The following is a 13,815-nucleotide window of genomic DNA, read 5'->3' on the forward strand; positions in this document are numbered from 1 at the left end:
ACAGGAATCAAGTCTGTTGCAGCCTGTAGCAAAGAACTTCATTCACTGATGGAAATAGTAGCTGGCACCAAGTGTGACTAGTTCAGATTGCTTTAGGTTGGTTAGATGGGAGTATAGGCACATACTCCATGTATCCATTGCAGCTAGAGTACACGTACAGATATACTGCACATTACACATGTGCAGCACAATATGTTTTCTGGACGGCGGATGTCTGGATGTTGTATTGGAAACTGACTGTAATTGAACTGGTATTTTTCCTTTCTACTGTTTATACCTTTGCAAATTATCAAATATATTTTGAGTTATTTTTCTTACTAATCTGAATCTCGGCTATATTCTCAAAATTTGTTTCTGCAATAGTAAGAGGTAGGCACTTCCTAATGAAAGATAAAATTTGTGTCTCACTGTGCAGAGAACAGTGATTTAAGAGAAATGCGAATACCAAAAGATTTGTGATGCAGAGCATAAGTCCAACCACATTTTTCTGCTCACCTTTATCCATAAATAGACCATAACAGAACTTGAAATGGATGGATGTTGACAACAATACTTATTAGAGAACATCTTTAGAATCTTTGGGTTGGTCTCCTATAGCATGTTTTGGTGGTTTCTGTTGTGCTTTTCAATAGCAGTACATGTGGGCAGAGCTCAATGGGTTTTTTAAATTGCATGTAAATATAATGTACCGTGCTATTTTTGAAACGGATGTTGTTTTCAGGGTGCTATTAAGCCCTCTGCTTTTTCTAGGCTTTTCCTATTTCACTCCTGTAAAGTAAGTTTTATAACTGTTTCTCCAGACTGAATGCTGTATTTGAAGTAGACACAGATCTTCAGAAGGATGTCCGGTTAAAAATTACAGCAGAAATGGCCTGGCCTTCCATACTTGGTTCATCACGCCATCTAAGCTTCCCTCTTACCAATACAAACAGTTCATCAGTAAGTTATTTTGTTGATAGTATCATTTTGTAGGGACTGCATTTTAATAAGTATTTCTAATTACATTAATCCTAATGTAAACTTTAAAAAAATTGTGTTTCTGAATAGGAAGAAGAATTTTTTCTAGAAAATCCAGCTGACGTTCCTGTGTATATTCAGTTCCTTCCTGTAGCTCTGTATTCTAATCCATCCACCTTTGTTGATAAAATGTTAGAACGGTAAGTATTGTTTCAGAGTACTTAGGGCATTCTCACTCTACAGCAAAATGCATTTTACAAAAAATGCATGCAGTATTTGGCAGCTGTGTTGGTAGTTAGTGTTGGCCACTTCTAGAATTTGAATCATTAGGCCAGTTGAGAACTGAATCTGGGCTGATTGCCATTGAATGCACATCTGTATCTTTTGCTAAGCTAAAATGATGTTTACATTCCTTCCTTAACTTGATGTGTGGGGAGGGGGAAATAAGAAAAAATAAATGATCCTTTCTGCTGCATATTGTTTGAGTCCTATCATAAGTTCTTGATTTGTGCTAAAATCCATAAATAAAAGTGTGTCATTATCTTCCATGATCTGGGGGGAGAAAAAAAATTGCATGTCTGTTTCAGGTTTAATTTGAGTAAGCCAACTAATTTCAATCTGAGGACTCTAGAGTTCCAGGTCTTCAGAAATTGCGTAAGTATTTCAATATGTTCTTTAGATTTTTTAGATTTAGATATTTTAGTGTTTTAATAAGAGTTCAGTCATACACGTCTTCGTGTGTGAAAAATGCAATGCTTCTGTTGGGTATTTTCAGGCAGCTGGGAAAAGTAGTATCTTCTTCAAATGTAACAGTTAAAATGTCGCTTTTTCTGTATGCTTACGTTGTAATAGGATTGTGGAAGTTACAGGAAAACTGCATTTATTCATTCTCTTACTGATACAGGATTATTTTCTTCAGTATAGTGGTTGCTAGTTCTAAAATTAGTTAAGTATTGAGTTTTCCATTGCCTTGTTCTTTATTTTAAATGATTCGAGTTTCATGGACAACTGTAAGTGTGTGCTTTTTCATATAGAGCATGCCACATCCTGAACACTTTCTTTTCTCATCCAATATATATGCCTTTTCCCCTCTATTTGCAGTTTGTTTTAGATTAGCAATTCGACGCTTGCACAGTATCTAAAGGCAAACTTAGCAAAATACGCTTTCTTCAATAGTTCTTCTATTTTAAGTTTGCTTTTTCCCTTTTATATGTTCTAAAAATGTTTTAACAATGGAAAATTTTGAGGATAGATAATGACTTAATGCTAATTTAGTGTTTAAAATATATATTTAAGAACTTCTGAACTCTTTTTTCTACTGGAGCTTTATGAATCCACATGGGTGTAGTTTAGCTCAGTTCTGTCTTGCTGTGTTCTTCTGCTTCTTAATAAACACAGATGTTTTACTAAGTAGGGAAATTCCTGTGCTATCAGACTTTCTGGTTAAAAAAAAACAGGGTACGTCTTTGGGTAGTATACTTCTTTATGACAAGACCAATTTTCTAGCTAAAATAATATCATTTCTATCAAATATATGTAAAAATTTCCTATTTTTAAAAGTGTTTCTTTGTTTTCCCCACTCTCTTAAGGTTCAGCCACTACAGAGCACTGTAGGACTTACAAAGGGCCTGGCTCGTCATTCAGTTTTAAGCCTAATATTAAAACCTGGTGAGAGAAAGTCTGTCAAAGTAAAGTTCACTCCAATTCTTAATAAAACTGTTTCATCATTAATTGTTATCAGGTATGATAGATATTTCCGAAATGAGTGTGAATTTTTTCTGATGTTTTTTATTTATATATAAGATCATACTTGTGATCAGCTGTCAATAAGAAACTATCACTTCTACAAGAATAACTGTAGAATCATATGTCTGGAGAAAGATTTAATTTAAATGTAATTGTGATATGTTTTACAGTAGTTAAACTGTATTCAGTACTTTCTAATATAAATATACTGTTATCATAGAATCACAGAATAGTTTAGATTGGAAGGGACCTTCAAAGGTCATCTAGTCCAACCCCCCTGCAGTGAGCAGGGACATCTTCAACTAGATCAGGTTGCTCAGAGCCCCATCCAGCCCGACCTTGAATGTTTCCAGGGATGGGGCATCTACCACCTCTCTGGGCAATCCGTGCCAGTGTTTCACCACCCTCACTGTAAAACATTTCTTCCTTATATCTAGCCTAAATCTACCCTCCTTTAGTTTAAAACCATTACCCCTTGTCCTATCGCAAGAAGCCCTATTAAAAAGTCGGTCCTCATCTTTCTTATAAGCCCCCTTTATGTACTGAAAGGCTGCAATAAGGTCTCCCTCGGAGCCTTCTCTTCTTCAGGCTGAACAACCCCAACTCTCTCAGCCTTTCCTCACAGGAGAGGCGTTCCATCCCCCTGATCATTTTCGTGGCCCTCCTCTGGACCTGCTGCAACAGGTCCATGTCTTTCTTGTGCTGGGGGCCCCGGAGCTGGACGCAGGACTCCAGGTGGGGTCTCACCAGAGCAGAGTAGAGGGCCAGAATCCCCTCCCTCGACCTGCTGGCCACGCTGCTTTTGATGCAGCCCAGGATACGGCTGGCCTTCTGGGCTGCGAGCGCACATTGTCAGCTCGTGTCTAGCTTTTCGTCCACCAATACTTGGAGACTTGAATTCTTAAATACGTACTACACTATCTTGAAAGTAGGGACTCTAGTTATAGATGCCATTTGCAAGATCAAGCTGCAATGCAAGTTCAATCTTTCTAGTAGAGAGCTCTGTTTGAATAACTATTTCACTTTTGTATCAGGTGTGATACATTAATATGATGATGAAATAAACTTTAAGTAGTACGTCATTAGGTTTTTTATTTATACGTTATGTTGTGATTTTTTAGGTTTTTGTCTTGCAAACACTATGTTTGAGAGCCCCAGTATTTACTTCCATATTGTGGGGAATTATCTATGGAACTACTTACATTTCTGTCCTCCAGATTTGGGATATAACTTCATAGTCTGTAGAGGAGCTTGCTGGAGCAATATCTCGCATAATCCTTTTATGAATGTTTCCCCTTTTTCTTTGTACACAGAAATAATTTGACTGTAATAGATGCCATAATGGTACAAGGACAAGGAACGACTGAGAGCTTGAAGGTTGCAGGCAAACCTCCTGGTGCAGGAAGTTCCTTACGCTTTAAAATCACAGAAGCATTATTAAAAGACTGTTCAGAAAGTGAGTACTTCTTGAGCTGCTGTGCTGAACTTTCTCGTTTTTTTTCCTCACACCTTCAGAATCTGTGTGCACATAGCCAACAGGGAAAAAGGTAGGGTATGTTCCCTGATGAAAATTAAATCCCAGCCAGATTCTACACTGGGGTCAGAGGTTTTCTGCTCTGTGGCCCCAGGCTTGCTTCCGAGAGGAGAGCTAAGAGTACCTGTATTACCAAAGGAACCGGTAAAAGAGGTTTAGTTGTATCTGGTATTAAAATCTGCTTTGTTACTTTGCAGATTTCCAGACATATTTGTAAGGTGCCATGTTAATTATTATCTGAGATTATTCTGCTTTTTTTGAGGGATGAGGCAGAAAACTTCAAGTAAAGCTTAGTCATTACCTCTTACATGTTGTGGTTTAGTGATTTTTTTTTTTTTTCTTTTTCCTAATAAGGTATGTGTAGCTCAGCCACGGATTTTATTTTTAAGACACAAAGAAATGAGCTGTAATTCTCCTCATGCTGGGACTTTTCACAGAATACCACAACACTAAGCAGTACATCAAAGAACTTTACAGCTTAGATGATTTTTTGTGAGGCAGCAGTGCTATCAGAGGTTTGGGGGTTTGTGGTTTTTCCCTGATGAGTTAATGCTCTGGAATTGTACAAGTGCCCTACCTTGGCGGTGATGAGAATCTGGCTTCAGAGATCTGTTTCTGCAGGTTATGTAAAGATTTCCTCGGGCCTCGCTAGTCCCCTTTCCTGCTATAATACTGACAGAACCCTCTTCTCCTGTAGAATATGAATATAGTGAAGGATATCTGTTTAGCATAGCACTAACCACTTTCTGCTGTTTGTTTCTAGAAATGAAGTACAAAGAACCAAATTTCACACTGAGAAGAACATTTAAAGTGGAAAATACAGGGCAGCTGCAGATTAATGTGAAAACTATGGAAATCAGTGGCTATACATGTGAAGGATATGGATTTAAAGTAGTTAACTGTCATGAGTTTGCACTAAGTGCCAATGCCTCTAAAGACATTGTCATATTGTAAGTGTTTTTTCTTACATCTAATTGGAGTCTTGCATTAGGAATTCTGTATACCTAATTCTGTTCTGGAGGAAAACTCTGTTGGTTAAATTCTGAGGTTTTTTACTTAAGCTTTGAGTGTTTTGGGGTTTTTTTAATACAACATAAACCATGAAATTTTTCTGTCTTCTTGCAAACACTATTTGATTTTTAAATAACTTCAAGTTTTTGTGACTGACTATAGTATTACTTTTATTACTATCCAGTAAGAATAACTTAGTTGGAATAGTGTTACTGTATGGTTTTTTATATATTTCCTTCAATTGGGTTGTGAATGCACAGGAGGTCTAGATTTATATATGGTTTTGGTGCATTGCAGTATGTAGAAAAGAGCCTTTAGTCTAAGGATTATTATCATAATGCACAGCATTTTAGTCTTGAATTTTTTGCCTGTTGCCTTAATGGTAATGATTGTTTAATTCTGTAAATTTTTATTGTAAAAGATATCTGCACCAAAAACTGATCTTTTTAAAACTGTTTGGATTTAAATATAACTATTCAGAATATGGTATCTAAAAAGTTCAGAAGATGCATCTGTTCTGCAAGAGGACGTACGAGATATTGCAGGCAATGAAACTTCACTAGTATTTCTGCAACAATCTTAGTTTGTGATGAGATGGGAACATAGTGGTGATGTTTTTGAAAAGGCACGCAGTTGTGACTTAAAGGTGAAGTGTTTAAAAACTTTATAGCTTGCTGCTGTGCTTTAACCCAGCAGGCAGCCAAACACCACACAGCTGCTCGCTCACTTCCCCTACCCCCGGTGGGATGGGGGAGAGAATCAAAACAAAAAAAAAGTAAAATTCATGGATTGAAATAAAGACAGTTTAATAGAACGGAAAAGGAGGGGAAAATAATAATAATAATGATGATAGAATTTACATAATAAGTGATGCAAAATGCAGTTGCTCACCACCCGCTGAGCGATGCCCAGCCCAGCCCCAAGCAGCGATCGCTGCCCCCTGACCAACTCCCCCCAGCTTTATATACTGAGCATGACGTCATATGGTATGGAATACCCCATTGGCCAGTTGGGTCAGCTGTCCTGGCTATGCTCCCTCCCAGCTTCTTGTGCACCTGGCAGAGCATGGGAAGCTGAAAAGTCCTTGACTATCGTAAGCACTACTTAGCAACAACTAAAACATCAGTGTGTTACCAACATTCTTCTCATACTAAATCCAAAACACAGCACTACACCTGCTATTGGGATGAAAATTAACTCTATCCCAGCCAAAACCAGGACACTGGCATAATGGTCGGTTCCATTTCTTACTTACAGTTGCTGTTAATTTTTTACTGCATTCATAGCTTGAGGTATTTGAAAGATACTCATAAGTATTTTTAGGCTAATTGTGTGGATGATTACTAGTCGCACTACTAGGGCTACTTGGTATAAATGTTTGATTGGGATGCCAGTCATGGCAGTAACTGGTGGAGCTTGTGTTTGGTGGTTTTTTTTTTATTATTATTTATGAATAATATGAATTACCTCAAACTTTCATGCTGTTCATATGAAAACTTCTAACGTGATTTACTTTGTTTTCAGGTTTACACCTGATTTCACTGCTTCCAGAGTCATACGTGAATTAAAATTCATCACTGCGGGAGGCTCTGAATTCATATTTATCTTGAATGCATCTCTTCCATATCACATGTTAGCAACGTGTGCAGAAGCGCTACCCAGGCCCAACTGGGAATTGGCACTGTACATAATCATCTCAGGAATAATGAGGTAGTGTGTCTATGTTTGTTCTGATTGGTATATGTGCACGAACTACACTGCTTCAATACAGGTTGCGGAGAAGTATATATGTGTTCAGTACATGCTGTAATTGGTGTAAAATAAAATAGGGTGAGGTGAAAAAGGAGAACAAATTAATAAATGCTCCGATGGATTGAGTGTGAACAGTTTAAGGCTGAGGACTACTGACTTTCTGCTCAAACTGAGGACAAAATAATATGCTTCTTGCTTGGGCCTATTTCATTAAGTGAGATACGTACTGCTGTTAACCCTGGTAATGTGTAGTTTTTGATAAATAATTAAGCCAAACTTGAATGAAATTAGGTATTAAAGCACTGCTAACCATGAATTCCCATAGAAATTTAAGCATCCTTCTGCGGTATTGTGCTTTAGAGAGGTATGAGGCAGTGACTGTAATGAGCCTAGCAGATGCCTTGGATGGATTTAACTTTGCTGCCACTTGTATGTGACAGACAACTGGTGATACTAATAATGGGATTTCTGAGAACCTGAAGGGCATTGTTTGCAACACTGCACACTCAGAGGTTACGTAGTAGCATATTAATGCACTTTTTTTCTCGGCAAACAGACGTATGTTGGCTATGACTGGTTGAAAGATGAGTTGAAAATTTCCCTGCGTTTTCCTAGTCTAACCTCTACCTATCTTTCTTTATTTGAAATCTGAGGTTATAAGCAATGTGTCCCTGCTCACCTCTTGGATGTGAGACACTTCGGCCCGCTGCCTTTATCCAGAGAAAACCCTAGCATAGAAACTTACCAGTATGAGTTGTTACTTATCAGTAACAACAAATGCTGTTTTCCTTTTTCATTAGTGTTAAGCCTGTATCTTAGTGTGAGATGGGTTGCTGTTGTAGATGCCTATGATGAAAAAGTGTTTTTTCTGTGTGCTGAAAAAAAGTGATTTTTCTGTGGGCATTATCACAGACATGCAACATTCCTGCATTTTTTTTTAATATTAAGATACTGGCTTTTCCATTTTACTGTACTGTATTACTTAAGTGTTTGGTTAGGCTGTCTTTCCTTCTAGGGATTGATAAAAGAAATAGAGAAGGTAAAGTTACAGCCTGCTTCATTTTCTTTTTTGACTCTTCAGCACTTTCCCGAGTAACGCAGTGTTACTTAGGAAGCTGCATTTTCCTAAGTAACAGGAAAATTTCTGTTACTTAGGAAATTTTGTTTCCTAACTAACACTGCATTACTTAGGAAAGTGCTGAGTAAGTACTTAAGTGGTTTTCTTCTGTATATTTGCTAGAAATTGATAAGCTTAGTTTCTCTTTAGTTTATTGACAGAGTGAATAATGCTTGTCAGCTCATCGGTGTAGTTTGCATGAATAATTTTATATGTACTGTATTTGTTAATTAGACTTTACAGAAGAATACAGAATACTAATCCTTTCCCTCACTATGTCTTTTTCCTACAAGTACAAAACATCCTTCTTAGCAGCAAACTACAGGAGAGTCCTAGTGTAACCATTTCATAATATTCCAAGGATCCTGTGCACAGGCAGCCTCTAACTTTTCAGATGCCATCACGCAGGCGTTTGCTAGTTGCCACTAAAACAGTATTTCCATATTGTTGCAAAGCTATCCTTAATTTCTAGGAATGAACAACTCTAGGAGTTTGTTTAGTTCATGTTTTTAATTTGATAAGGTGGTGTTTATTGTTGCCTTCCCTAAATCACTGTTGGTTTGGATTGTTACCATACTTGTGGCTCCAAGTTTTGAAGTCCAACTTGATAGGATATGTACAAACACAACAAAGGAGCCAGTCCTTTTTGTGAACAACTTACCAGCTAGGCATATGTGTGCTCCAGGATAAAACCCCGAGGGGAAAGAGGGAATTACCAAGACCATTCTTGGGTGACTCCCCACTGTGTGGTGTTCCTCACACTAATTTATTTTGTAATTTAAATGACACGAACACTTTAGGCTAGTTACGTTTTTCTTTTTCTTATAATAATTTTTTTAAAAAGCAAAAAACCCAAACCAACACTGCTCCAACCGCCGCCACACCAAAACCAGAAAGTGCAGTTAAAAAGACCACAAAACAAGATTTGTTCTGGTTTTTATTTTGAAGCTGGTATTCGTTTATCAAAACACCAAAGCTGGCTTATGTAGAGGGAGTAGAGTCCTTACCCAGAGAATGGCAGAGGAGAAGCCCTCAGGGTGACCCTTTGCTGCAGCCTCCCCTGTACGAGCTCTGCGGAGCCCAGCGTTGGTACCACGAGGGGAGCGCTGTGGGGTTGAGCGGGAAGAGCCCCCACCCAGCCCACCAATACCCTGTGCACTCCATCCCAAGCTTGTGTAGCACCATGGTGGTAGAGATATGATGCTCTTGTTGGTATCAGTCATGTGGGACTTCCAAATAGCATCATGGATTACAATTGACAAGTGAAAGAGATTATACCTTATCCCTTACATCCCGAAGGTAATTCCATTTTTTGATGGCGTGGCACCCAAGGCAAGCATTACTCTTTTGAGTGACCGTTTGTGTAAGGTTGTCTGAAAAATTCCCCCATTCCTTTAACTTTTCTGTTGCTTGCTAACATCTTGGATGAAAATTAGCTTTCCTACCTTCTGGTTATGCATCTAGAATCCTTTTTAATCCCTGGGGCAGGGAAAAAAGCACTGATAACCAGCTATCAACAGCTGAGTTGGTCTCCAGAGTTGCTTGTATTTTTGGTGATAGGTAAAATTTAAAAGATGGTATCTAGATTCTTTTAGCTAAAATTGAGCAAGAGATATCTCATCCTTTTGTGTGAATTAATGCTGGTTTTCATACATTTGGCTTAGAAAAACTGGCAGTCAGAACAGGGGGGAGAACAGAAACTGAAGTTGCTAATTTAAAGTTCTTTTCTCATAAACTTTCTAGGGTAATAGGCAAGGCAAGCTTTAGTCATCGTCATTGTGTCTCTTCCCCCCGAAACTCCCACCTGTTAGAAGACGAAATCGATAGCAGTGCGATGAAGGTCTCTGCAGTGGTTTTATTGCTTCATTCAAAAATATAGTTCACTGCAGTGCATTATGTAAGTGGAGAACTCCTAAACACGGTATTGCAGCAGATGCAGTTAGTTGTAAAACTCCTTGAAATAATGCTTTTAAAATTTACATCTCTGAGCAGCAGTACAATTCTCTACGGAGGGTCTCTGCTTTTAAAATGGTATTGCACCAACGAGCTGTGAGAGCTGCTGACCACTTGGATGACGTTTTAATATTTTAATTATATACCTTTTTTTTTTCCTTTGGATTAATATTCTTCGCAACTGCATGTCAGACTTGCATCTAGCTTCCGTTCTCAGTATTGGTGATGTATATATCACGCTAGACTTGTGTATTTTATGTTTCTATCAAAGTTGTGGTTTGGATGCAGTTTTCAGCTTTTCAGTACAAGATACAAAGTTGTTGTCTTGTGTGATTAGATTCATTAACCTTAAAATGCTCAAAACGAAGAAATACTTAGATGACTGTCTCTCTTCTCTGCAGTGTACTCTTTCTCTTGGTAATTGGAACAGCCTATCTAGAAGCTCAAGGAATATGGGAGCCATTTAGGAGACGCCTGTCCTTTGAGGCCTCAAACCCTCCCTTTGATATGGGAAGGCCACTTGATCTCAGGAGAATAGTTGGAATTTCATCTGATGGAAAGTAAGTATATGTTTGGGGGTTTTGTGGGATGTTTTCCCCTTTTTTTTTTTTTCTTTAGTAAGAAAGTAATACTGCTCTTTAGAATAGGTGAATGAACAAAGATCCTCCCAGTTAGTTATAAAAAGATAGCTTGGATAAAAAGATGAATTTTGTGAGTGTGAGGAATATTCAACTTCTGGGAAAAAAAGAAAAAAGAAAAGAAAACAAAAAAACCCAACCAACTAAACAAACAAAAAAAAAACCAACCAAAAAAAAAACCACCCAACCAAAACCAAACCCTGTCAAGTTTCCTGTTAATGTTCTCGAAAATGAAAGATACAGACTGCAGAAAAATGGCAGGTCAGAAGTTCCTACCTTTGGTGTCTTAAGTTTAAAAAAATCATCATCTCCTTTCAGTGTCCCTCCAAGATGTATATTGACTGTCATTTCACTGTGTTTTTGTTCATATGTACAGTGAGCAAGTGAACATGGCAAAGGCTACTGACTTGTCAAACAAGTTTGAGGCATTTTTGTTGGTTATATGCCAAGAACAGTGTAGTTCAAGGTTTCTTTTGGACAGAGTGATTCTTTTTTCATGTGGAAGAATGGAAACAATTGTAGAGTATATTTAAACACTTGTTCTTTCAGCTTGAATGCGCTTGGATCAGATTCTAATCACAGTTCATCCAGAGGGATCTATGGAGCAGGCAGTTCGTCGTCACGATCCAGTGCAGGGAATCATAAACAATGCAATGCAACAGCACACCTTCACAGCAATAGAAATGCACCTGATGTTGAAAACATCAAATCCAAAAACAGTTCAAGCACACCTAATAGGACTTCAGCACAAGCAGCTTCCATGCAGTCAGTGAACAGAGCGGGCCCCTTTACCTTGGACTCAGGTGCCACAGCTCAGACTCATGCCGCAGGCAAAAGAGCCAAGGGGATGAGGCAGAACCAGCAGCCGACGCAGCAGCAGGCACCAGCTTTGGCAGAGCAGCCCCTCCAGCAACCCCCAGCATCCGGGCCCCCGCAGCAAGAGCCACAGACTGAAAGTGCTCTGCCACAGCTACCGCTTCTCAGCCCGCCTCATGGCGAATGTGCCAGCAGCAGGAGGCACAGCTCGGAGGATTCAGATCTCACTGGGCTCATAGAAACTATGGAAAAAGACTTTGACCACCCAGAATCCCCTTCCCCCGATGTGTTTACAGAGCAGCCCCCATCTCCACTAGCAAAAAACAAAGGTAATACAATTCTGCTTTTTTTAACAGGATGATTCATTATGTAAGCCACAGAACAAGATTTAATCAGCTGTAAAGGTCATGTTTTCATAGCGTGGAAAGTGATAGCTTCTCAGCTGTTCCCTACCCTGCTGTATGTGCCTGTGTCTTGAACACCTCCTTTATTCATTTTATGGCAGTGAAGTTGTCCATGCAATGCTGGATTGTGGTTCTTCCTGCAAAATTTTTTCAACATTTTGATGAAAGCAAATGAGAATATTTAGACATCTGACCCTCTGAAGAAGGAAGATGCTTTTGGTTGCTACTCCTTTGCCTTTGGGTTAGCATCCATCCCTCCCACCTCCATCATTTGTACTTGGGGCTGGGGCTTGAGGAAAGGAAAAGGAAGTTGTCCTAGTGTATTACGAAAACTGAGATGGGGAGAGAAGGAGGAGGGGAAGAGAGAGAGATGGGTAAACCCCTGTGGTATTGTTTGGGAATGGAATTCTTCATGCCCAGACTTGCAGTTGTAGAAAATCCTTGATGTCAGGTGGTCAGCAAATTAGTATATGGCGCCTGTGTTTATAGGTTGCATTCATCTTTGCATGAGGTTAGAGTTGAGTTTGAATTGTTTATGCATCTTTTCAATTGTCTAATGCTTAAAATAATGCATTGAATTTCGTACATTAGATACATTCAGACTTTTAAAATTGTGTCAGTTATTTTCCTTCTTATACACACTTTGTTAGAGTAGAACTTCTAACCATGCTTTTTGTATTAGCCATTTCAGTTGTGTCCCAGAGTTATGTGGTTATAAATTTAATCTTAATGTGTTTATTTCTGAATGATTTTTCACTTTTTTCTAACAAAGCTGTTGTACAGAAACAGTACTGATACTGTGTGGCTTATTAGAGCTGAAGTTGAGAAAATGAATGGTGGCAAGGCATATGAACCCTGAAGCATCTGCATGATCATGCACCACCAAAGAGGAAAGCTTCACTCTGTTAAGTAGTAATGAGCAGAAAGTTCTTAATTAGTTCAGAGAGGATGTGATGATGCATCTGGACTTTCAAAGTGGAGACTCCGAAGTGATGAGAGGTTTTGGGATCCTGCTGAAATACGCTACTTCATTTCCGGGCTGTTCCGTTTTTAGTTTAGACAAAGGGATGTGGTTGGGGGAATTAATCTTGAGAGAATTATGACCAGTTTGTCAGGTATTCATATCACAGAGGCTAAATGGTACTCCAGCAAATGACATGACTGTAGGTAGGTTTCACAAGCAGCGTCTATGTTAGCAAATAGTGCGCTATTGGAGCTCTGGAAGGCAAAATGGCTGGTGGTGAGGATGCAACGTCTTCATGGGGCGTGCCTGAGTGGATTTACGATGGACTGATCCAGCCCACGTACTGAATGCCTGAAAGGGCTGGGAGCGCTTCTGGAGTGCATCTTCCATTTGTAGTTCAACCTAAAAAGAAACCAGCTCTTGCACTCGAGTGCTGCTGTACGATGCAGCTGCTACACAGTATGTAGGGACCACTGAGTTTGGTTTCAAAAGCATATTCCTGATCCAAATACTGTGGTGTACCTATGTTAACATCTTTGTACCCATAGCAAATTCTAGCAATCTATGTATTGGGAGCTTGTCTTAGCAAATAGCTGCTCCTAAGCGTTGATAGACCTCCGAATACATTTTTTTCAATTATATTTAAATGCATTCTTGAGATGGGTGCTTCTCTTGATTTAAGTCTATCAATTTCAAAAGCTGTTTAAACGATGATAAAATACTTAGTTCTTAATCACTTACAGGGGTTCCATTTTTTGGTATTACTTTCCTGTTTTGTAACTTTCTCCCGATTACAAATTCATTCAGATAAATTCACATTTTCTTCCTGTTCCAAAGGCTTTGCATCATTTGTGCTTTGACATGGTGGTATACTGAATATTTAAACATATTCTGTATTGCAAAATTTATTATGAATGTTACAT

General features: G+C 38.7%; 2 protein-coding genes across 3 annotated transcripts in view; one reads left to right on the forward strand and one right to left on the reverse strand.

Moving 5' to 3' along the window:
* Positions 1 to 13,815, reverse strand: part of INPP4A (inositol polyphosphate-4-phosphatase type I A) — a 290,343-nt gene that overhangs the window by 118,467 nt on the left and 158,061 nt on the right. The gene's annotated exons all lie outside the window — the stretch shown is intronic.
* Positions 1 to 13,815, forward strand: part of TMEM131 (transmembrane protein 131) — a 103,821-nt gene that overhangs the window by 75,619 nt on the left and 14,387 nt on the right. For both annotated transcript variants that reach the window (XM_075134955.1, XM_075134960.1), the window contains 9 exons: positions 801 to 939; positions 1,048 to 1,157; positions 1,545 to 1,611; positions 2,547 to 2,698; positions 4,017 to 4,159; positions 5,001 to 5,187; positions 6,773 to 6,958; positions 10,472 to 10,630; positions 11,258 to 11,853. In XM_075134955.1, the coding sequence (XP_074991056.1) occupies positions 801 to 939; positions 1,048 to 1,157; positions 1,545 to 1,611; positions 2,547 to 2,698; positions 4,017 to 4,159; positions 5,001 to 5,187; positions 6,773 to 6,958; positions 10,472 to 10,630; positions 11,258 to 11,853 (1,739 nt within the window). The remainder of the gene's footprint in view (positions 1 to 800; positions 940 to 1,047; positions 1,158 to 1,544; positions 1,612 to 2,546; positions 2,699 to 4,016; positions 4,160 to 5,000; positions 5,188 to 6,772; positions 6,959 to 10,471; positions 10,631 to 11,257; positions 11,854 to 13,815) is intronic.

The sequence above is a fragment of the Calonectris borealis genome, chromosome 1 (genome assembly GCF_964195595.1).
Source record: "Calonectris borealis chromosome 1, bCalBor7.hap1.2, whole genome shotgun sequence".
Taxonomy (NCBI): domain Eukaryota; kingdom Metazoa; phylum Chordata; class Aves; order Procellariiformes; family Procellariidae; genus Calonectris; species Calonectris borealis.